This window comes from Phaenicophaeus curvirostris, unplaced genomic scaffold, assembly GCF_032191515.1.
Source record: "Phaenicophaeus curvirostris isolate KB17595 unplaced genomic scaffold, BPBGC_Pcur_1.0 scaffold_391, whole genome shotgun sequence".
NCBI classification, from domain to species: Eukaryota; Metazoa; Chordata; class Aves; order Cuculiformes; family Cuculidae; genus Phaenicophaeus; species Phaenicophaeus curvirostris.
The window spans coordinates 37,305-64,821 of NW_027206984.1; the positions used below are offsets into that span (position 1 = coordinate 37,305).

The window sequence follows — 27,517 nt, forward strand, 5'->3', positions numbered from 1 at the left end:
GACCTCAATCCAATGGGATCTATGGGGCTGGGGAACATCTGTGGGGCCGGAGAGCATCTATGGGGCTGGGGGGACCTCAGTCCAATGGGATCTATGGGGCTGGGGAACATCTATGGGGCTGGAGAGCATCTATGGGGCTGGAGGGACCTCAGTCCAATGGGATCTATGGGGCTGGAGAACATCTATGGGGCTGGGGAGCATCTATGGGGCTGGAGGGACCTCAATCCAATGGGATCTATGGGGCTGGGGAACATCTGTGGGGCTGGGGAGCATCTATGGGGCTGGAGGGACCTCAGTCCAATGGGATCTATGGGGCTGGAGAGCATCTATGGGGCTGGAGGGACCTCAGTCCAATGGGATCTATGGGGCTGGGGAACATCTGTGGGGCTGGAGAGCATCTATGGGGCTGGGGAGCAGCTATGGAGTTGGAGGGACCTCAGTCCAATGGGATCTATGGGGCTGGGGAACATCTGTGGGGCTGGGGGGACCTCAGTCCAATGGGATCTATGGGGCTGGAGAGCATCTATGGGGCTGGAGGGACCTCAAAGTAATGGGATCTATGGGGCTGAGAGGGATCTATGGGGCTGGGGGGGGATCTATGGGGCAGGGGAGCATCTATGGGGCTGGGCTGGATCTATGGGGCTGGGGAACCAGCCCAGTGCCCCCCAGTTCCCCCCGGTACCTCCCAGTATTCACCAGTTGCCCTCCCAGTTCCTCTCCAGTGCCTCCCAGTTCCCCCCAGCACAACCAGTGCCCCCCAGTGCCCCCCCCAGTTCCTCCCAGTGCTCCCCAGTTCCCCCCCGGTGCCTCCCAGTTCCCCCCCCAGCACCACCAGTGCCCCCCAGTAGCCCCTCCCAGTGCCTTCCAGTTCCTCACCAGTGCCCCCCAGTTCCCCCCAGTTCCCCCCAGTTCCCCTCCAGCACCTCCCAGATCCCCTCCAGTTCCCCCCAGTGTCTCCCAGTGCTCCCCAGTTCCCCCCAGTTCCCCCCAGTGCCTCCCAGTTCCCCCCCCCAGTACCACCCAGTTCCCCCCAGTACCACCCAGTGCCCCCCCAGTTCCTCCCAGTGCCCCCCAGTTCCCCTCCCAGTGCCTCCCAGTTCCCCTCCCAGTGCCCCCCAGCACCCCCAGTGCCCCCCCCAGTTCCTCCCAGTTCCCCCCAGTTCCCCCCAGTGCCTCCCAGTTCCCCCCAGTGCCCCCCCAGTACCTCCCAGTGCCCCCCCAGTTCCCCTCCCAGTTCCTCCCAGTTCCCCCCAGTTCCCCCCAGTTCCCCTCCCAGTTCCCCTCCAGCACCTCCCAGTTCCCCCCAGTTCCCCCCAGTGCCCCCCCAGTTCCCCTCCCAGTGCCCCCCCAGTTCCCCTCCAGTGCCCCCCAGCACCCCCAGTGCCCCCCCCAGTTCCTCCCAGTATTCCCCAGTTCCCCCCCCAGTGCCCCAGGCAGGCCCCTAGCTATGGGGCAGCGCTATGGGGCAGCGCTAGAGCTATGGGGCAGCGCTATGGGGCAGGGCTATGGGGCAGGGGTAGAGCTGTGGGGCAGCGCTATGGGGCAGCGCTATGGGGCAGGGCTAGAGCTATGGGGCAGGGGTACGGGGCAGGGGCAGAGCTATGGGGCAGCGCTATGGGGCAGCGCTATGGGGCAGGGGTAGAGCTATGGGGCAGCGCTATGGGGCAGCGCTATGGGGCAGCGCTATGGGGCAGGGGTAGAGCTATGGGGCTGCACTATGGGGCAGAGCTATGGGGCAGAGCTATGGGGCAGGGCTAGAGCTATGGGGCAGGGCTATGGGGCAGGGCTATGGGGCAGGGCTAGAGCTATGGGGCAGCGCTATGGGGCAGCGCTATGGGGCAGGGGCAGAGCTATGGGGCAGGGGTACGGGGCAGGGGCAGGGCTATGGGGCAGGGCTAGAGCTATGGGGCAGCGCTATGGGGCAGCGCTATGGGGCAGGTCTAGAGCTATGGGGCAGCGCTATAGGTGCTGAGCTATAGGTGCTCCCCCCCCATCCCCCTATGGGGCATGTGGGGCAGCAGGTGGCGAGGCCCAAAATAGCCTCAAATCCCAACGGGAACGGGGGGGACGGGGAGGGGGACAGGCAGGTGTGAGCCCTGCCCCATAGATCCCTGCCCCATAGATCCTGCCCCATAGAGCCCTGCCCCATAGATCCTGCCCCATAGAGCCCTGCCCCATAGAGCCCAGCCCCATAGAGCCCAGCCCCATAGAGCCCTGCTCCATAGAGCCCAGCCCCATAGATCCTGCCCCATAGAGCCCTGCCCTATAGATCCCAGCCCCATAGAGCCCTGCCCCATAGATCCTGCCCCATAGAGCCCAGCCCCATAGATCCTGCCCCATAGAGCCCAGCCCCATAGAGCCCAGCCCCATAGATCCTGCCCCATAGAGCCCTGCCCCATAGAGCCCAGCCCCATAGATCCCTGCCCCATAGAGCCCAGCCCCATAGAGCCCAGCCCCATAGATCCTGCCCCATAGAGCCCGCCCCATAGAGCCCAGCCCCATAGAGCCCTGCCCCATAGAGCCCTGCCCCATAGATCCTGCCCCATAGAGCCCAGCCCCATAGAGCCCAGCCCCATAGAGCCCTGCTCCATAGAGCCCAGCCCCATAGAGCCCAGCCCCATAGATCCTGCCCCATAGAGCCCTGCCCCATAGAGCCCTGCCCCATAGATCCTGCCCCATAGAGCCCTGCCCCATAGAGCCCAGCCCCATAGAGCCCTGCCCCATAGATCCTGCCCCATAGAGCCCAGCCCCATAGAGCCCAGCCCCATAGAGCCCTGCTCCATAGAGCCCAGCCCCATAGAGCCCAGCCCCATAGAGCCCCAGCCCCATAGAGCCCAGCCCCATAGAGCCCCAGCCCCATAGAGCCCAGCCCCATAGAGCCCTGCCCCATAGAGCCCAGCCCCATAGAGCCCCAGCCCCATAGAGCCCTGCCCCATAGATCCTGCCCCATAGAGCCCAGCCCCATAGAGCCCAGCCCCATAGAGCCCTGCCCCATAGATCCTGCCCCATAGAGCCCAGCCCCATAGAGCCCTGCTCCATAGAGCCCAGCCCCATAGAGCCCAGCCCCATAGAGCCCCAGCCCCATAGAGCCCAGCCCCATAGAGCCCTGCCCCATAGAGCCCAGCCCCATAGAGCCCAGCCCCATAGAGCCCCAGCCCCATAGAGCCCAGCCCCATAGAGCCCAGCCCCATAGAGCCCAGCCCCATAGATCCTGCCCCATAGAGCCCAGCCCCATAGAGCCCTGCCCCATAGAGCCCCTGCCCTATAGAGCCCCTGCCCTATAGATCCCAGCCCCATATATAACAGCCCCATAGAGCCCAACCCCATAGAGCCCAGCCCCATAGGGAGACCCAGCCCCATAGAACCCAGCCCTATAGGGAGACCCAGCCCCATAGAACCCAGCCCTATAGGGAGACCCAGCCCCATAGGGAGACCCAGCCCCATAGAGCCCAGCCCTATAGGGAGAGCCAGCCCTATAGGGAGAGCCAGCCCCATAGAGCCCAGCCCTATAGGGAGAGCCAGCCCCATAGAGCCCAGCCCCATAGAGCCCAGCCCTATAGGGAGACCCAGCCCCATAGGGAGACCCAGCCCCATAGAACCCAGCCCCATAGGGAGACCCAGCCCCATAGGGAGACCCAGCCCCATAGAGCCCAGCCCTATAGGGAGACCCAGCCCCATAGAGAGACCCAGCCCTATAGGGAGAGCCAGCCCTATAGGGAGAGCCAGCCCCATAGAGCCCAGCCCTATAGGGAGACCCAGCCCCATAGATCCCAGCCCCATAGAGCCCAGCCCTATAGGGAGACCCAGCCCCATAGGGAGACCCAGCCCCATAGGGAGACCCAGCCCCATAGAACCCAGCCCTATAGGGAGACCCAGCCCCATAGAACCCAGCCCCATAGGGAGACCCAGCCCCATAGGGAGACCCAGCCCTATAGGGAGACCCAGTCCCATAGAGAGACCCAGCCCCATAGGGAGGCCCCAGCCCCATAGGGAGACCCAGCCCCATAGAACCCAGCCCTATAGGGAGGACCCAGCCCCATAGAACCCAGCCCCATAGGGAGACCCAGCCCCATAGAACCCAGCCCTATAGGGAGACCCAGCCCCATAGAGCCCCAGCCCCATAGAGCCCCAGCCCCATAGGGAGACCCAGCCCCATAGGACCCAGCCCTATAGGGAGACCCAGCCCCATAGAACCTCAGCCCTATAGGGAGACCCAGCCCTATAGGGAGACCCAGCCCTATAGGTCCCAGCCCCATAGGGAGACCCAGCCCCATAGAACCTCAGCCCCATAGAGCCCAGCCCTATAGGGAGACCCAGCCCATAGAGCCCAGCCCTATAGGGAGACCCAGCCCCATAGAGACCCAGCCCCATAGAGAGACCCAGCCCCATAGAACCTCAGCCCTATAGGGAGACCCAGCCCCATAGAACCCAGCCCTATAGGGAGAGCCAGCCCCATAGAGAGACCCAGCCCCATAGAGAGACCCAGCCCTATAGGACCCAGCCCTATAGGGAGACCCAGCCCCATAGGACCCAGCCCTATAGGGAGAGCCAGCCCCATAGAGAGACCCAGCCCCATAGAGAGACCCAGCCCTATAGGGAGACCCAGCCCCATAGGGAGACCCAGCCCCATAGAGCCCAGCCCCATAGGGAGACCCAGCCCCATAGGACCCAGCCCTATAGGGAGACCCAGCCCATAGGACCCAGCCCTATAGGGAGACCCAGCCCCATAGGGGGGGCTCTGGGGTGCTATGGGGCACGGGGGGCTATGGGGGGGCTGGGGGGGGGCTCTGGAGGGGCTATGGGGCAGGGGGGATATGGGGGGCTATAGGGGGTCTATGGGGCAGGGAAGGCTATAGGGGGGCTATGGGGGGGGCCTGTGGGGGTCTATGGGGCAGGGGGGGCTCTGGGGGGTCTATATGGAGTCTATAGGGCAGGGGGGGCTGTGGGGGGGGGCTATGGGGCGGGGGGGCTCTGGGATGGGCTCTGGGGGGGCTATAGGGGGTCTATGGGGCAGGGAGGGGCTCTGGGGGGCTATAGGGGGTCTATGGGGCAGGGAGGGGCTCTGGGGGGCTATAGGGGGGCTATGGAGCAGGGAGGGGCTCTGGGGGGGCTATAGGGGGTCTATGGGGGCAGGGAGGGGCTCTGGGGGGGCTATAGGGGGTCTGTGGGGCAGGAGGGGCTCGGGGGGGGCTATAGGGGGGTCTGTGGGGCAGGGAGGGGCTCTGGGGGGGCTATAGGGGGTCTGTGGGGCAGGGAGGGGCTCTGGGGGGCTATAGGGGGTCTGTGGGGCAGGGAGGGGCTATGGGGGGGCTATAGGGGGTCTATGGGGCAGGGAGGGGCCCTGGGGGGGCTATAGGGGGTCTATGGGGCAGGGAGGGGCTCTGGGGGGGGCTATAGGGGGTCTATGGGGCAGGGAGGGGCTCTGGGGGGGGCTATAGGGGGTCTATGGGGCAGGGAGGGGCCCTGGGGGGGCTATAGGGGGTCTGTGGGGCAGGGAGGGCTCTGGGGGGCTATAGGGGGTCTGTGGGGCAGGGAGGGGCTCTGGGATGGGCTCTGGGGGGGCTATGGGGCAGGGAGGGGCTCGGGGGGGGCTATAGGGGGTCTGTGGGCAGGGAGGGGCTCTGGGGGGGCTATAGGGGGTCTATGGGGCAGGGAGGGGCCCTGGGGGGGCTATAGGGGGTCTGTGGGGCAGGGAGGGGCTCTGGGGGGGGCTATAGGGGGTCTGTGGGGCAGGGAGGGGCTCTGGGGGGCTATAGGGGGGTCTGTGGGGCAGGGAGGGGCTCTGGGGGGGCTATAGGGGGTCTATGGGGCAGGGAGGGGCTCTGGGGGGGCTATAGGGGGGCTATAGGGGGTCTGTGGGCAGGGAGGGGCTCTGGGATGGGCTCTGGGGGGGCTATAGGGGGTCTATAGGGCAGGGAGGGGGCTCTGGGGGAGCTATAGGGGGTCTATAGGGGGTCTATAGGGCAGGGAGGGGCTCTGGGGGCGCTCTGGGTGGTCTACGGGGCGGGGGGGTGTTATGGGGGGGCTATAGGGGGTCTATAGGGGGGTCTATAGGGCAGGGGGGGAGGGGGAGGGGGGGCTAGGGGGGAGGGGCAGGGCTGGAGGACGAAGGGACGTTGGGGCTGTGGGGGCGGGGGGGGGGTTATGGGGGGGGCTATAGGGGGGGGCTATAGGGGGGGCTATAGGGGGGGGCTATAGGGGTAGGGGGGGGGGGTCCCCGCTCTCACCTTCTTCCTCCCCGCTCCGCTCCCTTCGCTCCCGGCGTCTGGAAAAACACCGGGGGGGGAAAGGGTTAAATTGGGGGGGGGGGGGGGGGGAGGGGGGGGAGGGAGGGGGGGAGGGGGCAGCCCAGCCCCCACCCGCTGCCGCCAACGCCCCCGCCCCCCCCCCCCCCCCACCTATAGGGGGCCCATAGGGATCTATAGGGGTACATAGAGACCCTATGGAGACCCGTAGGGACCCGTAGAGACCCCATAGAGACCCATAGGGACCTATAGGGACCCCCCATAGAGACCAAGACCACCCTATAGAGACCTATAGAGACCCCATAGAGACCCCTTAGAGGACCAATACCACCCTATAGAGACCCCATAGAGACCCCTTAGAGACCCCATAGAGACCAATACCCACCCTATAGAGACCTATAGAGACCCCATAGAGACCAATACCACCCTATAGAGACCCCATAGAGACCCCATAGAGACCAATATCACCCTATAGGGACCCATAGAGACCTATAGAGACCCCATAGAGACCCCATAGAGACCAATATCACCCTATAGGGACCCATAGAGACCCCTATAGAGACCAATACCACCCTATAGAGACCCATAGAGACCCATAGAGACCCCATAGAGACCAATACCACCCTATAGAGACCCATAGAGACCCCTTAGAGACCAATACCACCCTATAGAGACCTATAGAGACCCCATAGAGACCCCTTAGAGACCAATACCACCCTATAGAGACCCCATAGAGACCCCTTAGAGACCAATATCACCCTATAGGGACCCATAGAGACCTATAGAGACCCAATAGAGACCCCATAGAGACCAATACCACCCCATAGAGACCCCTTAGAGACCAATATCACCCTATAGAGACCCATAGAGACCTATAGAGACCCAATAGAGACCCCATAGAGACCAATATCACCCTATAGAGACCCATAGAGACCTATAGAGACCCCATAGAGACCCCTTAGAGACCAATATCACCCTATAAGGACCCATAGAGACCAATAGAGACCCCACAGAGACCAATACCACCCTATAGAGACCTATAGAGACCCCATAGAGACCAATACCACCCTATAGAGACCCCATAGAGACCCCTTAGAGATCAATATCACCCTATAGGGACCCATAGAGACCTATAGAGACCCCATAGAGACCCCATAGAGACCAATATCACCCTATAGGGACCCATAGAGACCCCTATAGAGACCAATACCACCCTATAGAGACCCATAGAGACCCATAGAGACCAATACCACCCTATAGAGACCTATAGAGACCCCATAGAGACCCCTTAGAGACCAATACCACCCTATAGAGACCTATAGAGACCCCATAGAGACCCCATAGAGACCCCTTAGAGACCAATATCACCCTATAGGGACCCATAGAGACCTATAGAGACCCCATAGAGACCCCTTAGAGACCAATATCACCCTATAGGTACCCATAGAGACTCATAGAGACCCAATAGAGACCCCATAGAGACCTATAGAGACCCCATAGAGACCCCATAGAGACCAATACCACCCTATAGAGACCCATAGGGACCCATAGAGACCTATAGAGACCCGATAGAGACCAATAGCACCTGATAGACACCTATAGGGACCCATAGCGACCCATAAAGATCAATAGTGCCCAACAGAGACCCACAGGGACCTATAGAGACCCATAGGGAGCCCTTAGAGACCCATAGAGACCAATAGCGCCCTGTAGGGACCTATAGAGACCCATAGAGCGCAGTAGAGACCTATAGGGATCTATAGAAACCCATAGAGACCCAGAGCGACTCATAGAGACCTATAGAGACTCATAGAGACCCATAGAGACCCATAGTCCCCTATAGAGACCCATAGGGACCTCTAGGGAGCCATAGGGATCCATAGAGCCGTATAGAATCCGCTGGAGTCCAATAGAGACCAACAGTGCCCTATAGAGACCTCTAGGGACCCATAGAGACCTATGGAGCCCAATAGCACCCTATAGAGACCTATAGGGACCCACAGGGAGACCCCAGACCCATGGAGACCCATAGAGCCCTATAGGGACCCATAGCGCCCATAGAGACCCTAGAGGGACCTATAGGGACCTCTAGAGCCCTATAGCGACCCATAGTAACCTATAGAGACACATGGAGACTCTATTGCTGCCCCATAGAGACCCATAGGAACCCATAGAGCCTCATAGCACCCTATAGAGCCCCTATAGCTGCCCCATAGACGTCATAGAGCCCCATAGATCCACTGTTGCTGCCCCATATAGACCCATAGCGCCTGATAGCGCCCTATAGAGCCCCTATTGCTGCCCCATAGAGCCCCTATAGTGCCCCATAGCACCCTTTAGAGACCCATAGAGCCCCACAGCACCCCACAGAGCCCCTATTGCTACCTTATAGAGCCCCTATAGCGCCCCATAGCACCCTATTGAGACCCATAGAGCCCCATAGCACCCCATAGAGCTCCTATTGCTACCCCACAGGGCCCCTATAGAGCCCCTATTGCTACCCCATAGGGCCCTATAGAGCCCCTAGAGCGCCCCATAGCACCCTTTAGAGACCCATAGAGCCCCACAGCACCCCATAGAGCACCTATTGCTACCCCATAGGGCCCTATAGAACCCCTATTGCTACCCCATAGAGCCCATAGGGCCCTATAGAGCCCCTATTGCTGCCCCATAGAGCCCCTATAGCATCCCATAGCACCCTTTAGAGCCCCATAGAGCCCCACAGCAACCCATAGAGCCCCTATTGCTACCCCATAGAGCCCTATAGAGCCCCTATTGCTGCCCCATACGGCCCCATAGAACCCCTATAGTGCCCCATAGCACCCTTTAGAGACCCATAGAGCTCCTATTGCTGCCCCATAGGGCCACACAGAGCCCCTATAGCATCCCATAGCACCCTTTAGACACCCATAGAGCCCCATAGCACCCCATAGAGCGCCTATTGCTACCCCATAGGGCCCTATAGAACCCCTATTGCTACCCCATAGGGCCCTATAGAACCCCTATTGCTACCCCATAGAGCCCATAGGGCCCTATAGAGCCCCTATTGCTGCCCCATAGAGCCCCTATAGCATCCCATAGCACCCTTTAGAGCCCCATAGAGCCCCACAGCAACCCATAGAGCCCCTATTGCTACCCCATAGAGCCCTATAGAGCCCCTATTGCTGCCCCATACGGCCCCATAGAACCCCTATAGTGCCCCATAGCACCCTTTAGAGACCCATAGAGCTCCTATTGCTGCCCCATAGGGCCACACAGAGCCCCTATAGCATCCCATAGCACCCTTTAGACACCCATAGAGCCCCATAGCACCCCATAGAGCGCCTATTGCTACCCCATAGGGCCCTATAGAACCCCTATTGCTACCCCATAGGGCCCTATAGAACCCCTATTGCTACCCCATAGAGCCCATAGGGCCCTATAGAGCCCCTATTGCTGCCCCATAGAGCCCCTATAGCGCCCCATAGCACCCTTTAGAGACCTATAGAGCCCCACAGCACCCCATAGAGCCCCTATTGCTACCCCATAGAGCCCTATAGAGCTCCTATTGCTGCCCCATAGGGCCACATAGAGCCCCTATAGCGTCCCATAGCACCCTTTAGACACCCATAGAGCCCCATAGCACCCCATAGAGCTCCTACTGCTACCCCACAGGGCCCTATAGAGCCCCTATTGCTACCCCATAGGGCCCTATAGAGCCCCTATAGCGCCCCATAGCACCCTTTAGAGACCCATAGAGCCCCACAGCACCCCATAGGGCCCTATTGCTACCCCATAGAGCCCATAGGGCCCTATAGAACCCCTATTGCTGCCCCATAGAGCCCCTATAGCACTCCATACAGCTCTTTAGAGACCCATAGAGCCCCATAACACCCCATAGAGCCACTATTGCTACCCCATAGGGCCCTATAGAGCCCCTATTGCTGCCCCATAGAGCCCCTATAGCAACCCATAGCACCCTTTAGAGGCCCCATAGAGCCCCTATTGCTACCCCATAGGGCCCCATAGAGCCCCTATAGCGCCTCATAGCACCCTTTAGAGACCCATAGAGCCCCATAGCACCCTATATTGCTACCCCATAGGCCCATATAGAACCCCTATTTCTACCACATAGGGGCTCATAGAGCCCCTATTGCTGCCCCAGAGACCCCATAGGGCCCTATAGAACACCTATTTCTACCACATAGGGGCCTACAGAGCCCCTATTGCTGCCCCAGAGACCCCATAGGGCCCTATAGAGCCCCTATAGCGCCCCATAGCACCCTTTAGAAACCCATAGAGCCCCATAGCACCCCATATTGCTACCCCATAGGTCCATATAGAACCCCTATTTCTACCACATAGGGGCTCATAGAGCCCCTATTGCTGCCCCAGAGACCCCATAGGGCCCTATAGAACCCCTATAGCGCCCCATAGCACCCTTTAGAGACCCATAGAGCCCCATAGCACCCCATAGAACCCCTATTGCTACCCCATAGAGCCCATAGGGCCCTATAGAGCCGTTATTGCTGCCCCGTAGAGCCCCTATAGCACCCCACAGCACCCCATAGAGCTCCTATTGCTACCCCATAGGGCCCTATAGAACCCCTATTGCTGCCCTATAGCGCCCCATAGCACCCCACAGCACCCCATAGAGCCCCACAGCACCCCACAGGGCCCTATAGAGCCCCTATTGCTGCCCCATAGAGCCCCTATAGTGCCCCATAGAGCCCTTTAGAGACCCATAGAGCCCCTATAGCACCCCATAGGGCCCTATAGAACCCCTATAGCTGCCCCATAGAGCCCCTATAGCACCCCATAGGGCCCTATAGAGCCCGTGTTGCTGCCCCATAGAGCCCATAGGGCCCCATAGACGCCACAGGGCCCTATAGACCCCTATAGGGCCCCATAGCTGCCCCTCCCCCACCAGGAACTGAGGGAGATTTGGGGTGAAAATCGAGGTTTTTGGGATATTTGTGAAGGTTTTTTTTGAGAAAATCTCATTTTTTTGGAGTTTGTGAGGGGATTTGGGGTAAAAACTGACATTTTGGGGCAGTTTGAGGGGAAATTTGAGGCGAAATTCGTGGTTTTGGGGGAATTTGGGGAAATTTGGGGTGAAAATCGAGTTTTTTGGGGAATTTGTGAAGGGATTTGGGGTGAAAGTTGCAGTTTTGAAGAGTTTGTGAGGGGATTTGGGGTAAAAAATACATTTTTAGGCAGCTTGAGGGGAAATTTGAGGCGAAACTTGTGATTTTTGGGGAGCTTTGAGGAAATTTGGGGTGAAAATCGAGTTTTTGGGGAATTTGTGAAGGGATTTTGGGAGAAAATCTCATTTTTTTGGAGTTTGTGAGGGGATTTGGGGTAAAAAAATCACATTTTGGGGCAGTTTGAGGGGAAATTTGAGGTGAAAATCGTGGTTTTGGGGGAATTTGGGGTGAAAATCGAGTTTTTGGGGAATTTGTGAAGGGATTTTGGGAGAAAATCTCATTTTTGGGGAGTTTGTGAGGGAATTTGGGGTAAAAACTGACATTTTGGGGCAGTTTGAGGTGAAATTTGAGGCGAAAGTCGTGGTTTTGGGGGAGCTGTGAGGAAATTTGGGGTGAAAAATCATGTTTTTGGCTCATTTGTGAAGGGATTTTTGGAGAAAATCTCATTTTTGGGGAGTTTTTGAGGGGATTTGGGGTAAAAAATCACATTTTGGGGCAGTTTGAGGGGAAATTTGAGGCGAAACTTGTGATTTTTGGGGAGCTTTGAGGAAATTTGGGGTGAAAATCGAGTTTTTGGGGAATTTGTGAAGGGATTTTGGGAGAAAATCTCATTTTTGGGGAGTTTGTGAGGGGATTTGGGGTAAAAACTGACATTTTGGGGCAGTTTGAGGGGAAATTTGAGGTGAAAATCGTGGTTTTGGGGGAATTTGGGGTGAAAATCGAGTTTTTGGGGAATTTGTGAAGGGATTTTGGGAGAAAATCTCATTTTTGGGGAGTTTGTGAGGGAATTTGGGGTAAAAACTGACATTTTGGGGCAGTTTGAGGGGAAATTTGAGGTGAAAATCGTGGTTTTGGGGGAATTTGGGGTGAAAATCGAGTTTTTTGGGGAATTTGTGAAGGGATTTGGGGTGAAATTCTCATTTTTGGGAGTTTGTGAGGGGATTTGGGGTAAAAACTGACATTTTGGGGCAGTTTGAGGGGAAATTTGAGGCGAAAGTCGTGGTTTTGGGGGAGCTTTGAGGAAATTTGGGGTGAAAATCTAGTTTTTGGGGTATTTGTGAAGGGATTTGGGGTGAAATTCTCATTTTTGGGAGTTTGTGAGGGGATTTGGGGTAAAAACTGACATTTTGGGCAGTTTGAGGGGAAATTTGAGGTGAAAATCGTGGTTTTGGGGGAATTTGGGGAAATTTGGGGTGAAAATCAAGATTTTTGGGGAATTTGTGAAGGGATTTGGGGTAAAAACTGACATTTTGGGGCAGTTTGAGGGGAAATTTGAGGCGAAATTCGTGGTTTTGGGGGAATTTGGGGAAATTTGGGGTGAAAATCGAGTTTTTTGGGGAATTTGTGAAGGGATTTGGGGTGAAAGTTGCAGTTTTGAAGAGTTTGTGAGGGGATTTGGGGTAAAAAATACATTTTTAGGCAGCTTGAGGGGAAATTTGAGGCGAAACTTGTGATTTTTGGGGAGCTTTGAGGAAATTTGGGGTGAAAATCGAGTTTTTGGGGAATTTGTGAAGGGATTTTGGGAGAAAATCTCATTTTTTTGGAGTTTGTGAGGGGATTTGGGGTAAAAAAATCACATTTTGGGGCAGTTTGAGGGGAAATTTGAGGTGAAAATCGTGGTTTTGGGGGAATTTGGGGTGAAAATCGAGTTTTTGGGGAATTTGTGAAGGGATTTTGGGAGAAAATCTCATTTTTGGGGAGTTTGTGAGGGAATTTGGGGTAAAAACTGACATTTTGGGGCAGTTTGAGGGGAAATTTGAGGCGAAATTCGTGGTTTTGGGGGAATTTGGGGTGAAAATCGAGTTTTTTGGGGAATTTGTGAAGGAATTTGGGGTGAAATTCTCGTTTTCGGGGCGTGTGCTCCCCGGCGTCCCCCACGTGTTCACACGCGTGTGCGAAGGTCGCGTGTCCCAGGCGTGGGACCCGCCGGCGAGGACGTCGCGGCCAAAGGGCGACCCCACCCCGGGGACCTCGGGGCCGCCCCACCCGCTGCGGGGAAGGGACTGGGAGGCACTGGGAGCTGCCGGGAACCAAGGGGAGGACCTGGTGGGGCAACTGGGAGGACCTAGTGGGGGACTGGGAGGACCTGGGAGGACCTGGTGGGGCACTGGGAGACACTGGGAGGACCTGGTGGGGCACTGGGAGGACCTGGTGGGGCACTGGGAGGACCTGGGAGTCCTTGATGGGGCACTGGGAGACACTGGGGGGCACTGGGAGGACCTAGTGGGGCACTGGGAGACACTGGGAGACACGGGGAGGCACTGGGAGGACCTGGTGGGGCACTGGGAGGACTTAGTGGGGCACTGGGGGGCACTGGGAGACACTGGGAGACACTGGGAGGACCTGGTGGGGCAACTGGGAGGACCTGGTGGGGCACTGGGGGGCACTGGGAGACACTGGGAGACACTGGGAGACACTGGGAGTCCTTGATGGGGCACTGGGAGACACTGGGGGGCACTGGGAGGACCTAGTGGGGCACTGGGGGGCACTGGGAGACACGGGGAGGCACTGGGAGGACCTGGTGGGGCACTGGGAGGACCTGGTGGGGCACTGGGAGACACTGGGAGGACCTGGTGGGGCACTGGGAGGACCTGGGAGTCCTTGATGGGGCACTGGGAGACACTGGGAGGCACTGGGAGGACCTGGGAGTCCTTGATGGGGCACTGGGAGACACTGGGAGGCACTGGGAGACACTGGGAGGCACTGGGAGGACCTGATGGGGCACTGGGAGACACTGGGAGAACCTAGTGGAGCACTAGGAGGACCTGGTGGGGCACTGGGAGTCCCTGATGGGGCAACTGGGAGGACCTAGTGGGGCAACTGGGAGGACCTGGGAGAACCTAGTGGAGCACTAGGAGGACTTAGTGGGGCACTGGGAGACACTGGGAGGCACTGGGAGTCCCTGATGGGGCACTGGGAGGACCTGGTGGGGCACTGGGAGGACCTGGTGGGGCACTGGGAGGACCTGGGAGTCCTTGATGGGGCACTGGGAGACACTGGGGGGCACTGGGAGGACCTGGTGGGGCACTGGGAGGACTTAGTGAGGCACTGGGGGGCACTGGGAGACATCAGGACATCTCCATGTCCCCCATCCCCGTGTCCCCACCAGGACATCTCCATGTCCCCCATCCCCACGTCCCCACCAAGCACCAGGACATCTCCATGTCCCCCATCCCCACGTCCCCACCAGGACATCTCCATGTCCCCCATCCCCACGTCCCCACCAAGCACCAGGACATCTCCATGTCCCCCATCCCCACCAAGAACCAGAACACCCCCTTTATGACCCACCTGTGAACTCGAGGTGGCCCCAAGGTAGGGGACGTCCCACCAGCAGCTCCAGGCGTGGTGACGACGCCTTTGATGTCTCATCCTTCCCCTCCCTTCTCCTGGAACTCCAGGAGCGCAACCGATGGGGCCAAAGGTCCAACCACTCCTCAGAGTTTCTCCTGCCACGTTCCTGGGCCGCTGGGTTCATTCGGCTGGTGGCAACCGAGGAGGAAGGACACGCGGCCGAGGCCACCGGCCATGGAGGGGAGGACACCGGGGTGGCTGCTCCTCCTCCTCCTCCTCCTCGGGTGGATGGAGGCAGGTGAGTTTGGGGACCCACCACGAAGGTGGAGAAGGTCAGGGAGGGGGGAAGAGGGGCCACGGGGGAGCTTGGGTGGTGGGAGGTGAGTTTGGGGACCCACCTGGGAGAAGGAGGAGAAGGAGGAGAAGGAGGAGAAGGAGGAGAAGGAGGAGAAGGAGGAGAAGGAGGAGAAGGAGGAGAAGGAGGAGAAGGAGGAGAAGGAGGAGAAGGAGGAGAAGGAGGAGAAGGAGGAGAAGGAGGAGAAGGAGGAGAAGGAGGAGAAGGAGGAGAAGGAGGAGAAGGAGGAGAAGGAGGAGAAGGAGGAGAAGGAGGAGAAGGAGGAGAAGGAGGAGAAGGAGGAGAAGGAGGAGAAGGAGGAGAAGGAGGAGAAGGAGGAGAAGGAGGAGAAGGAGGAGAAGGAGGAGAAGGAGGAGAAGGAGGAGAAGGAGGAGAAGGAGGGGACGTGGGGATGGGGGGACACCAGGAGAAGGAGGAGAAGGAGGAGAAGGAGGAGAAGGAGGAGAAGGAGGAGAAGGAGGAGAAGGAGGAGAAGGAGGAGAAGGAGGAGAAGGAGGAGAAGGAGGAGAAGGAGGAGAAGGAGGAGGAGAAGTTCTATATGCAAACCTGGGTGGTGGGAAGTGAGTCTGGAGAGCCACCAGGAAAAGAGAAGGTGGAGAAGGTCACGGAGAGGGGAGAGGGTCCCACGTGGGAGCCTGGGTGGTGGTAGGTGGGTCTGGAGGCCCACCAGGAAGGGGGAGAAGAAGGGAGAGGGTCCATCCCCAAGCCTGGGTGGTGGTAGGTGGGTCTGGAGGCCCACCAGGAACAGGGAAGGTGGAGAAGTAGGTGAAAAGGTGGAGAAGTAGGTGAAAAGGTGGAGAAGTAGGTGAAAAGGTGGAGAAGTAGGTGAAAAGGTGGAGAAGATCCACACGGAAGCCTGGATGATGTTCTGAGGAGGAGGAGGGAGGAAGGAGAAGCTCGTGGTCTCCTCGGTGGGGAGGTGGTTGGGTTGGAGGACGCGGTGGGGAGAGGGTGGAGGGTCCTGCTCACGCCTGAACCTCTAACGCAGCCACCACCGCGCAAACCACCTCTGGAAGTTCTACCAGCTCGTGGAAGGTCTCCAGCTCGGCAACGACCACCGGGAGATCCAGCGATGTCACCTTCTCAACAACCACCTCCAAGGTCACCGGCCCTGAGAGTAGCTCCACGACTAGTGGCTTCGGGCAGGAGGTCTCCATGGAACCCACCAACGTCATCAACGGCTCCTCCTTCGTCCGCAGAGACAACTCCGAATCTATGAACCCCAGGAACGAGACCCCCAGATCATCTCCAGGCACCACCCCTGAGGCCACCAGCACCTACTCAAACCCTGGAGCCAACTCCTCATCTTCACCCTCCACTGCTGAGACCTCCACGTTGTCCTCCACCTTCTCCTCTGAGGCCTCCAGCACCTTCTCCACCACTGGAGACACCTCCCCATCTTCAACCTTCACTGCTGAGACCTCGACATCATCCTCCACCACCTCAACTGAGTCACCCACCACGTCCTCCACCCCTGGAGTCACCTCCCCACCTCTCACCTCCACAGAGGAGACCTCGACATCATCCCCCACCACCTATTCTGAGGCCTCCAGCACCTTCTCCACCACTGGAGACACCTCCCCTGCTGAGACCTCCACCCCAGAGACCTCCATGTCCTCCTCCACCACCTCCTCTGAGTCCTCCAGCACCTTCTCCAGCCCTGCAGACACCTCCCCTGCTCAAACCTCAACTCAGGAGACCTTGACATCATCTTCCATCACCTCCTCTGAGGCCTCCGGCACCTTCTCCACCGCTGGAGACACCTCAACTGCTGAGACCTCCACACCAGAGACCTCCATATCCTCCTCCACCACCTCCTCTGAGTCCTCCAGCACCTCCTCTGAGTCCTCCACTACCTCCACTGCTCAAACCTCCACACAGGAGACCTTGCCATCCTCCTCCACCACCTCCTTTGAGTTCTCCAGCACCTTCTCCACCCCTGGAGACACCTCAACTGCTGAAACCTCCACCCCAGAGACCTCCACTCCATCCTCCACCACCTCCTCTGAGTCCTCCACCACCTCCTCTGAGTTCTCCAGCACCTTCTCCACCCCAGGAGACACCTCCCCTGCTGAGACCTCCACACCAGAGACCTCCACACCCTCTTCCACCACCTTCTCTGAGTCCTCCACCACCTCCTCTGAGTTCTCCATCACCCCCTCCAAGTCCTCCAGCACCTTCTCCTCCCCTGCAGACACCTCCACTGCTCAAACCTCAACTCAGGAGACCTCGACATCATCTTCCACCACCTCCTCTGAGGCCTCCAGCACCTTCTCCACCCCTGGACACACCTCCCCTGCTGAGACCTCCACACCAGAGACCTCCTCTCTGTTCCTCACCACCTCAATTGAGGCCTCCAGCACCTTCTCCAGCCCTGGAGTCACCTCCTCTGCTGAGACCTCCACTGTGGAGACCTCCACCTTCTCCTCTGAGTCACCCACCACGTCCTCCACCCTTGGAGTCACCACCCCACCTCCAGCCTCCACAGAGGAGACCTCGACATCATCCTCCACCACCTATTCTGAGGCCTCCAGCACCTTCTCCAGCCCTGGAGTCACCTCCTCATCTTCACCCTCCACTGCTGAGACCTCCACGCTGTCCTCCACCACCTATTCTGAGGCCTCCACCTCCATCTCCACCTCTACAGACACGTCCCCTACTGAGACCTCCACACCAGAGACCTCGACATCATCCTCCACCACCTATTCTGAGGCCTCCAGCACCTTCTCCACCACTGGAGGCACCTCCTCATCTTCAACCTTCACTGCTGAGACCTCCACACTGTCCTCCACCTCCTATTCTGAGGCCTCCAGCACCATCTCCAGTGCTGGAGTCACCTCCCCTGCTGAGACCTCCACACCAGAGACCTCGACATCATCCTCCACCACCTCTACTGAGTCACACACCACGTCCTCCACCCTCGGAGTCACCTCCCCATCTTCACCCTCCACTGCTGAGACCTCTACGTCATCCTCCAGCCCCTCAACTGAGTCACCCACCACGTCCTCCACCCTTGGAGACACCTCCCCACCTCTCACCTCCACAGAGGAGACCTCAACACTGTCCTCCACCTCCTCAAATGAGTCACCCAGCACCTTCTTCACCCCTGGAGACCCCTCCTCATCTTCACCCTCCACTGCTGAGACCTCCACACCGTCCTCCACCACTTATTCTGAGGCCTCCACCTCCATCTCCACCTCCACAGACACGTCCCCTGCTGAGACCTCCACACCAGAGACCTCGACATCATCCTCCAGCCCCTCTACTGAGTCACCCTCCATGTCCTCCACCCCTGGAGTCACCTCCCCACCTCTCACCTCCACAGAGGAGACCTCGACATCATCCTCCGCCACCTATTCTGAGGCCTCCAGCACCTTCTCCAGCCCTGGAGTCATCTCTCCATCTTCACCCTCCACTGCTGGGACCTTCACACCGTCCTCCAGCACCTATTCTGAGGCCTCCACCTCCATCTCCACCTCCACAGACACGTCTCCTGCTGAGACCTCCACACCAGAGACCTCCCCTCCATCCTCCACCACCTTGACTGAGGCCTCCAGCACCTTCTCCAGCCCTGGAGTCACCTACTCACCTCTCACCTCCACAGAAGAGACCTTGACATCATCCCCCACCACCTATTCTGAGGTCTCCATCATCTTCTCCACCTCCACAGACACGTCCCCTGCTGAGACCTCCACACCAGAGACCTCCACTACGTCCTCCACCACCTCAACTGAGGCCTCCAGCACCTTCTCCAGCCCTGGAGACACCTCCTCATCTTCAACCTCCACTGCTGAGACCTCCACGCTGTCCTCCACCACCTCAACTGAGGCCTCCAGCATCTTCTCCACCACCACAAAGACCTCCCCTGCTGAGACCTCCACACCAGAGACCTCCACTCCATCCCCCACCACCTCGACTGAGGCCTCCAGCACCTTCTCCAGCCCTGGAGTCACCTCCACACCTTCACCATCCACTGCTGAGACCTCCACACTGTCCTCCATCACCTCAACTGAGTCACCCTCCACGTCCTCCACCCTCGGAGTGACCTCCCCACCTCTCACCTCCATAGAGGAGACCTCGACATCATCCCCCACCACCTCCTCTGAGTCCTCCAGCACCTTCTCCACCCCTGGAGTCACCTCCCCTGCTGAGACCTCCACACCAGAGACCTCGACATCATCCCCCACCACCTATTCTGAGGCCTCCAGCACCTTCTCCAGCCCTGGAGTCACCTCCTCATCTTCAACCTCCACTGCTGAGACCTCAACGTCATCCTCCAGCCCCTCAACTGAGTCACCCTCCACGTCCTCCACCCTTGGAGTCACCTCCCCACCTCTCACCTCCACAGAGGAGACCTCGACATCATCCCCCACCCCCTATTCTGAGGCCTCCAGCACCTTCTCCACCTCCACAGACACGTCCCCTGCTGAGACCTCCACACCAGAGACCTCCACTCCGTCCTTCACTACCTCAACTGAGGCCTCCAGCACCTTCTCCAGCCCTGGAGTCACCTCCCCATCTTCAACCTCCAATGCTGAGACCTCCACGCCGTCCTCCACCCCCTATTCTGAGGCCTCCACCTCCATCTCCACCTCCACAGACACCTCCCCTGCTGAGACCTCCACACCAGAGACCTCCCCTCCATCCTCCACCACCTCAACTGAGGCCTCCAGCACCTTCTCCACCATTGGAGGCACCTCCTCATCTTCAACCTTCACTGCTGAGACCTCCACACTGTCCTCCACCTCCTATTCTGAGGCCTCCAGCATCTTCTCCACCACCACAGAGACCTCCTCTGCTGAGACCTCCACACCAGAGACCTCCACTCCATCCTCCACCACCTCAACTGAGGCCTCCAGCACCTTCTCCACCACTGGAGACACCTCCTCACCTCTCACCTCCACAGAGGAGACCTCGACATCATCCTCCGCCACCTATTCTGAGGCCTCCAGCACCTTCTCCACCACTGGAGACACCTCCCCTGCTGAGACCTCCACCCCAGAGACCTCCATGTCCTCCTCCACCACCTCCTCTGAGTCCTCCAGCACCTTCTCCAGCCCTGCAGACACCTCCCCTGCTGAGACCTCCACACCAGAGACCTCGACATCATCCCCCACCACCTATTCTGAGGCCTCCAGCACCTTCTCCAGCCCTGGAGTCATCTCTCCATCTTCACCCTCCACTCCTGGGACCTTCACACCGTCCTTCACCACCTATTCTGAGGCCTCCAGCACCTTCTCCACCTCCACAGACACGTCCCCTGCTGAGACCTCCACACCAGAGACCTCCCCTCCATCCTCCACCTCCTATTCTGAGGCTTCCAGCACCTTCTCCAGCCCTGGAGTCACCTCCACTGCTGAGACCTTCACTGCTGAGACCTCGACATCATCCCCCACCACCTATTCTGAGGCCTCCAGCACCTTCTCCACCACTGGAGGCACCTCCCCTGCTGAGACCTTCACACCAGAGACCTCCACGTCCTCCTCCAGCACCTCAACTGAGTCACCCACCACGTCCTCCACCCCTGGAGTCACCTCCCCACCTCTCACCTCCACGGAGGAGACCTCGACATCATCCTCCACCTTCTCCTCTGAGTCACCCAGCACCTTCTCCAGCCCTGGAGGCACCTCCACACCTTCAACCTTCACTGCTGGGACCTCCATGTTGTCCTCCACCACCTCAACTAAGTCCTCCACCTCCATCTCCATCTCCACAGACAGGTCCCCTGCTGAGACCTTCACACCAGAGACCTCCACTCCATCCTCCACCACCTCAACTGAGGCCTCCAGCACCTTCTCCACCACTGGAGACACCTCCCCTGCTGAGACCTCCACTGCTGAGACCTCCACACTGTCCTCCACCACCTCAACTGAGGCCTCCAGCACCGTCTCCACCTCCACAGAGACCTCCCCATCTCTCAACCCCACAGAGAAGACTTTGACACCGTCCTTCACCACCTATTCTGGGGCCTCCAGCACCTTCTCCAGCTCCACGGAGACCTCCTTGCCTGAGACCTCCACACCAGAGACCTCCACTCCATTCTCCACCACCTCAACTGAGTCACCCACCACATCCACCACCCTCGGAGTCACCTCCCCATCTCCAGCCTTCACTGCTGAGACCTCGACATCATCCTCCACCACCTATTCTGAGGCCTCCAGCACCTTCTCCAGCTCCACAGAGACCTCCCTTGCTGAGACCTCCACACCAGAGACCTCCACTCCACCCTCCACCACCTCAACTGAGGCCTCCAGCACCTTCTCCAGCCCTGGAGTCACCTCCTCATCTTCATTGTCCACTGCTGAGACCTCCACAATGTCCTCCACCTCCTATTCTGAGGCCTCCGGCACCTTCTCCACCCCTGGAGTCACCACCCCACCTCTCACCTCCGCAGAGGAGACCTCCACTCTGTCCTCCACCACCTATTCTGAGGCCTCCAGCACCTTCTCCAGCCCTGGAGTCACCTCCACACCTTCAACCTTCACTGCTGAGACCTCGACATCATCCTCCACCCCCTACTCTGAGGCCTCCACCTCCATCTCCACAGACACGTCCCCTGCTGAGACCTCCACACCAGAGACCTCCACTCCATCCTCCAGCCCCTCAACTGAGTCACCCACCATGTCCTCCACCCTCGGAGTCACCTCCCCACCTCTCACCTCCACAGAGGAGACCTCGACATCATCCTCCACCTCTTATTCTGAGGCCTCCAGCACCTTCTCAACCCCTGGAGGCACCTCCCCTGCTGAGACCTTCACACAGGAGACCTCCACACCCTCTTCCACCACCTCCTCTGAGTCCTCCACTACCTTCTCTGAGTCCTCCACCACCTCCACTGCTCAAACCTCCACGCAGGAGACCTTGATGTCCTCCTCCACCACCTTCTCCGAGTCCTCCACCACCTTCTCCACCCCTGGAGACACCTCTCCTGCTGAGACCTCCACCCCAGAGACCTCCTCTCTGTTCCTCACCGCCTCAACTGAGGCCTCCAGCACCTTCTCCAGCCCTGGAGTCACCTCTTCATCTTCACCCTCCACTGCTGGGACCTTCACGCCGTCCTCCACCCCCTATTCTGAGGCCTCCAGCACCTTCTCCACCTCCACAGACACGTCCCCTGCTGAGACCTCCACCCCAGAGACCTCCCCTCCATCCTCCACCACCTCTACTGAGTCACCCAGCACGTCCTCCACCCTCGGAGGTACCTCCTCATCTTCAACCTTCACTGCTGAGACCTCCACACTGTCCTCCACCTCCTATTCTGAGGCCTCCAGCACCTTCTCCACCACTGGAGGCACCTCCCCATCTTCACTCTCCACTGCTGGGACCTCCACGTCATCCTCCAGCTTCTCCTCTGTGTCACCCACCACGTCCTCCACCCCTGGAGTCACCACCCCACCTCTCACCTCCACAGAGGAGACCTCGACATCATCCTCCACCACCTCAACTGAGGCCTCCATCATCTTCTCCACCTCCACAGACACCTCCCCTGCTGAGATCTCCACACCAGAGACCTCCCCTCCATCCTCCACCACCTCAACTGAGGCCTCCAGCACCTTCTCCAGCCCTGGAGTCACCTACTCACCTCTCACCTCCACAGAGGAGACCTCGACATCATCCCCCACCACCTATTCTGAGGCCTCCAGCACCTTCTCCAGCCCTGGAGACACCTCCCCATCCTCAACCTCCACTGCTGAGACTTCCACGTTGTCCTCCACCTTCTTCTCTGAGTCACCTACAACCTTCTCCACCACTGCAGAACCCTCCTCATCTCCAACCTTTAGTGCTGAGACCTCCACGCTGTCCTCCACCTCCTATTCTGAGGCCTCCAGCACCTTCTCCAGCGCTGGAGTCACCTCCCCTGCTGAGACCTTCACACCAGAGACCTCCACACCATTCTCCACCACCTCAACTGAGTCACCCAGCACCTTCTCCAGCACTGGAGACACCTCCTCATCTTCAACCTTCACTGCTGAGTCCTCTATGTCATCCTCCAGCACCTCAACTGAGTCACCCACCACGTCCTCCACCCCTGGAGTCACCTCCCCACCTCTCACCTCCACAGAGGAGACCTCGACATCATCCTCCACCTCCTATTCTGAGGCCTCCAGCACCTTCTCCACCTCCACAGACACGTCCCCTGCTGAGATCTCCACACCAGAGACCTCCACTCCGTCCTCCATCACCTCAACTGAGTCACCCACCACGTCCTCCACCCCTGGAGTCACCTCCCCACCTCTCACCTCCATAGAGGAGACCTCGACATCATCCTCCACCACCTCCTCTGAGTCCTCCAGCACCTTCTCTAGCCCTGGAGTCACCTCCCCATCTTCACCCTCCACTGCTGGGACCTTCACACCATCCTCCACCCCCTATTCTGAGGCCTCCACCTCCATCTCCACCTCCACAGACACGTCCCCTGCTGAGACCTCCACACCAGAGACCTCCCCTCCATCCTCCACCACCTCAACTGAGGCCTCCAGCACCTTCTCCAGCCCTGGAGTCACCTACTCACCTCTCACCTCCACAGAGGAGACCTCGACATCATCCCCCACCACCTATTCTGAGGTCTCCATCATCTTCTCCACCTCCACAGACACGTCCCCTGCTGAGACCTCCACACCAGAGACCTCCACTCCATCCTCCACCACCTCCTCTGAGTCTTCCAGCACCTTCTCCACCCCTGGAGTCACCTCCCCTGCTGAGACCTCCACTGTGGAGACCTCCACCTTCTCCTCTGAGTCACCCACCACGTCCTCCACCCTTGGAGTCACCACCCCACCTCCAGCCTCCACAGAGGAGACCTCGACATCATCCTCCACCACCTATTCTGAGGCCTCCAGCACCATCTCCAGCCCTGGAGTCACCTCCTCATCTTCACCCTCCACTGCTGAGACCTCCACACTGTCCTCCACCTCCTATTCTGAGGCCTCCAGCATCTTCTCCACCACCACAGAGACCTCCCCTGCTGAGACCTCCACACCTGAGACCTCCACTCCATCCTCCACCACCTCAACTGAGGCCTCCAGCACCTTCTCCAGCGCTGGAGTCATCTCTCCATCTTCACCCTCCACTGCTGGGACCTTCACACCGTCCTCCACCCCCTATTCTGAGGCCTCCACCTCCATCTCCACCTCCACAGACACGTCCCCTGCTGAGACCTCCACACCAGAGACCTCCACTCCGTCCTCCACCACCTATTCTGAGGCCTCCAGCACCTTCTCCACCTCCACAGAGACCTCCTTGCCTGAGACCTTCACACCAGAGACCTTCACTCCATCCTCCACCACCTCAACTGAGTCACCCAGCACCTTCTCCACCACTGGAGACATCACCCCACCTCTCATCTCAACTCAGGAGACCTCGACATCATCTTCCACCACCTCCTCTGAGTCCTCCACCACCTTCTCCACCCCTGGAGACGCCTCCCCTGCTGAGACCTCCACACCAGAGACCTCCACTCTGTCCTCCAGCCCCTCAACTGAGTCACCCACCACGTCCTCCACCCTCGGAGACACCTCCCCACCTCCAGCCTCCACAGAGGAGACCTCGACATCATCCTCCACCACCTATTCTGAGGCCTCCAGCACCTTCTCCAGCCCTGGAGACACCTCCCCATCTTCAACCTTCACTGCTGGGACCTCTACGTTGACCTCCACCACCTCAACTGAGTTGTCCACTACGTCCTCCACCTCTGGAGACCCCTCCTCATCTTCACCCTCCACTGCTGAGACCTCCACACTGTCCTCCACCTTCTCCTCTGAGTCACCTACAACCTTCTCCACCTCTGGAGACCCCTCGTCATCTTCAACCTCCACTGCTGAGACCTCCACGTTGTCCTCCACCACCTATTCTGAGGCCTCCATCTCCATCTCCACCTCCACAGACACGTCCCCTGCTGAGACCTCCACACCAGAGACCTCTACATCATCCTCCAGCCCCTCTACTGAGTCACCCTCCACGTCCTCCACCCCAGGAGTCACCTCCCCACCTCTCACCTCCACAGAGGAGACCTCGACATCATCCTCCACCCCCTATTCTGAGGCCTCCAGCACCTTCTCCAGCCCTGGAGTCATCTCTCCATCTTCACCCTCCACTGCTGGGACCTTCACACCATCCTCCACCCCCTATTCTGAGGCCTCCAGCACCTTCTCCACCTCCACAGACACGTCCCCTGCTGAGACCTCCACACCAGAGACCTCCACTCCATCCTCCACCACCTCAACTGAGGCCTCCAGCACCTTCTCCACCACTGGAGACACCTCCCCATCTTCAGCCTCCACTGCTGAGTCCTCTACGTCATCCTCCAGCACCTCAACTGAGTCACCCACCACGTCCTCCACCCTTGGAGTCACCTCCCCACCTCTCACCTCCACGGAGGAGACCTCGACATCATCCCCCACCCCCTATTCTGAGGCCTCCATCATCTTCTCCACCTCCACAGACACGTCCCCTGCTGAGACCTTCACACCTGAGACCTCCACTCCATCCTCCACCACCTCAACTGAGGCCTCCAGCACCTTCTCCACCCCTGGAGTCACCTCCTCTGCTGAGACCTCCACTCAGGAGACCTCCACACCCTCCTCCACCACCTCCTCTGAGTTCTCCAGCACGTTCTCCACCTCTGCAGACACCTCCTCTGCTCAAACCTCCACACAGGAGACCTTGATGTCCTCCTCCACCACCTCCTCTGAGTCCTCCACCACCACCTCTGAGGCCTCCACCACCTTCTCCACCCCTGGAGACACCTCCCCTGCTGAGACCTCCACCCCAGAGACCTCCACATCCTCCTCCACCACCCCGGTTGAGTCCTCAACAACTCCCTCCTCCTCTGGAGACATCACCCCACCTCTCACCTCAACTCAGGAGACCTCGACATCATCTTCCACCACCTCCTCTGAGTCCTCCAGCACCTTCTCCACCCCTGGAGACTCCTCCTCTGCTGAGACCTTCACACCAGAGACCTCCAAACCCTCCTCCACCACCTCCTCTGAGTCCTCCACCACCTCCTCTGAGGCCTCCAGCACCTTCTCCACCCCTGGAGACACCTCCCCTGCTGAGACCTCCACCCCAGAGACCTCCACACCCTCCTCCACCACATTCTCTGAGTTCTCTAGCACCTTCTCCACCTCTGGAGACATCACCCCACCTCTCACTTCAACTCAGGAGACCTCGACATCATCTTCCACCACCTCCTCTGAGGCCTCCAGCACCTTCTCCACCCCTGCAGACATCTCCACTGCTGAGACCTTCACACCAGAGACCTCCACGTCCTCCTCCACCACCTCCTCTGAGCCCTCCATCACCTTCTCCACCTCTGGAGACACCTCCTCTGCTCAAACCTCCACACAGGAGACCTTGACGTCCTCCTCCACCACCTCCTCAGAGTCCTCCACCACCTTCTCCACCCCAGGAGACACCTCCCCTGCTGAGACTTTCACACCAGAGACCTCCACATCCTCCTCCACAACCTCCTCTGAATTCTCCAGCACCTTCTCCACCCCTGGAGAAACCTCTCCTGCTGAGACCTCCGCCCCAGAGACCTCCACGTCCTCCTCCACCACCTCCTCTGAGTCCTCCACCACCTCCTCTGAGTCCTCCATCACCTTCTCCACCCCTGGAGACACCTTCACTGCTGAGACCTTCACACCAGAGACCTCCACATCCTCTTCCACCACCTCCTCTGAGCCCTCCAGCACCTTCTCCACCCCTGCAGACACCTCCTCTGCTCAAACCTCCACACAGGAGACCTTGACGTCCTCCTCCACCACCTCCTCAGAGTCCTCCACCACCTTCTCCACCCCAGGAGACACCTCCCCTGCTGAGACTTTCACACCAGAGACCTCCACATCCTCCTCCACAACCTCCTCTGAATTCTCCAGCACCTTCTCCACCCCTGGAGAAACCTCTCCTGCTGAGACCTCCGCCCCAGAGACCTCCACGTCCTCCTCCACCACCTCCTCTGAGTCCTCCATCACCTTCTCCAGCCCTGGAGACACCTCCCCTGCTGAGACCTTCACCCCAGAGACCTCCACACCCTCCTCCACCACATTCTCTGAGTTCTCTAGCACCTTCTCCACCACTGGAGACATCACCCCACGTCTCACCTCAACTCAGGAGACCTCGACATCATCTTCCACCACCTCCTCTGAGGCCTCCAGCACCTTCTCCACCCCTGCAGACATCTCCACTGCTGAGACCTTCACACCAGAGACCTCCACGTCCTCCTCCACCACCTCCTCTGAGCACTCCATCACCTTCTCCACCTCTGGAGACACCTCCTCTGCTCAAACCTCCACACAGGAGACCTTGACGTCCTCCTCCACCACCTCCTCAGAGTCCTCCACCACCTTCTCCACCCCAGGAGACACCTCCCCTGCTGAGACTTTCACACCAGAGACCTCCACATCCTCCTCCACAACCTCCTCTGAATTCTCCAG

At 59.1% G+C, this 27,517-nt stretch overlaps 1 protein-coding gene across 1 annotated transcript; it reads left to right on the forward strand.

The window, feature by feature from the left end:
- The first annotated feature begins 2,000 nt into the window (after nt 1–2,000).
- Nucleotides 2,001–26,764, forward strand: LOC138735040 (serine-rich adhesin for platelets-like). The gene is made up of 5 exons (XM_069882905.1): nt 2,001–2,087; nt 13,175–13,477; nt 14,833–15,023; nt 16,097–26,671; nt 26,731–26,764. The coding sequence occupies exons 1-5, from the start codon at nt 2,001–2,003 to the stop codon at nt 26,762–26,764; spliced, it is 11,190 nt and encodes a 3,729-aa protein (XP_069739006.1).
- The last annotated feature ends 753 nt before the right edge of the window (nt 26,765–27,517 follow it).

What these genes read in the sequence shown, in the direction of transcription:
- LOC138735040 (XM_069882905.1), top strand. Translation starts at nt 2,001, where the DNA reads ATGGGGCATGTGGGGCAGCAGGTGGCGAGGCCCAAAATAGCCTCAAAT. An exon ending in ACGGGGAGGGGGACAGGCAG is followed by an intron (nt 2,088 to 13,174) that starts GTGTGAGCCCTG and finishes ATTTTGGGGCAG; the next exon opens with TTTGAGGGGAAATTTGAGGC. An exon ending in CCTCGGGTGGATGGAGGCAG is followed by an intron (nt 15,024 to 16,096) that starts GTGAGTTTGGGG and finishes CACCTCTGGAAG; the next exon opens with TTCTACCAGCTCGTGGAAGG.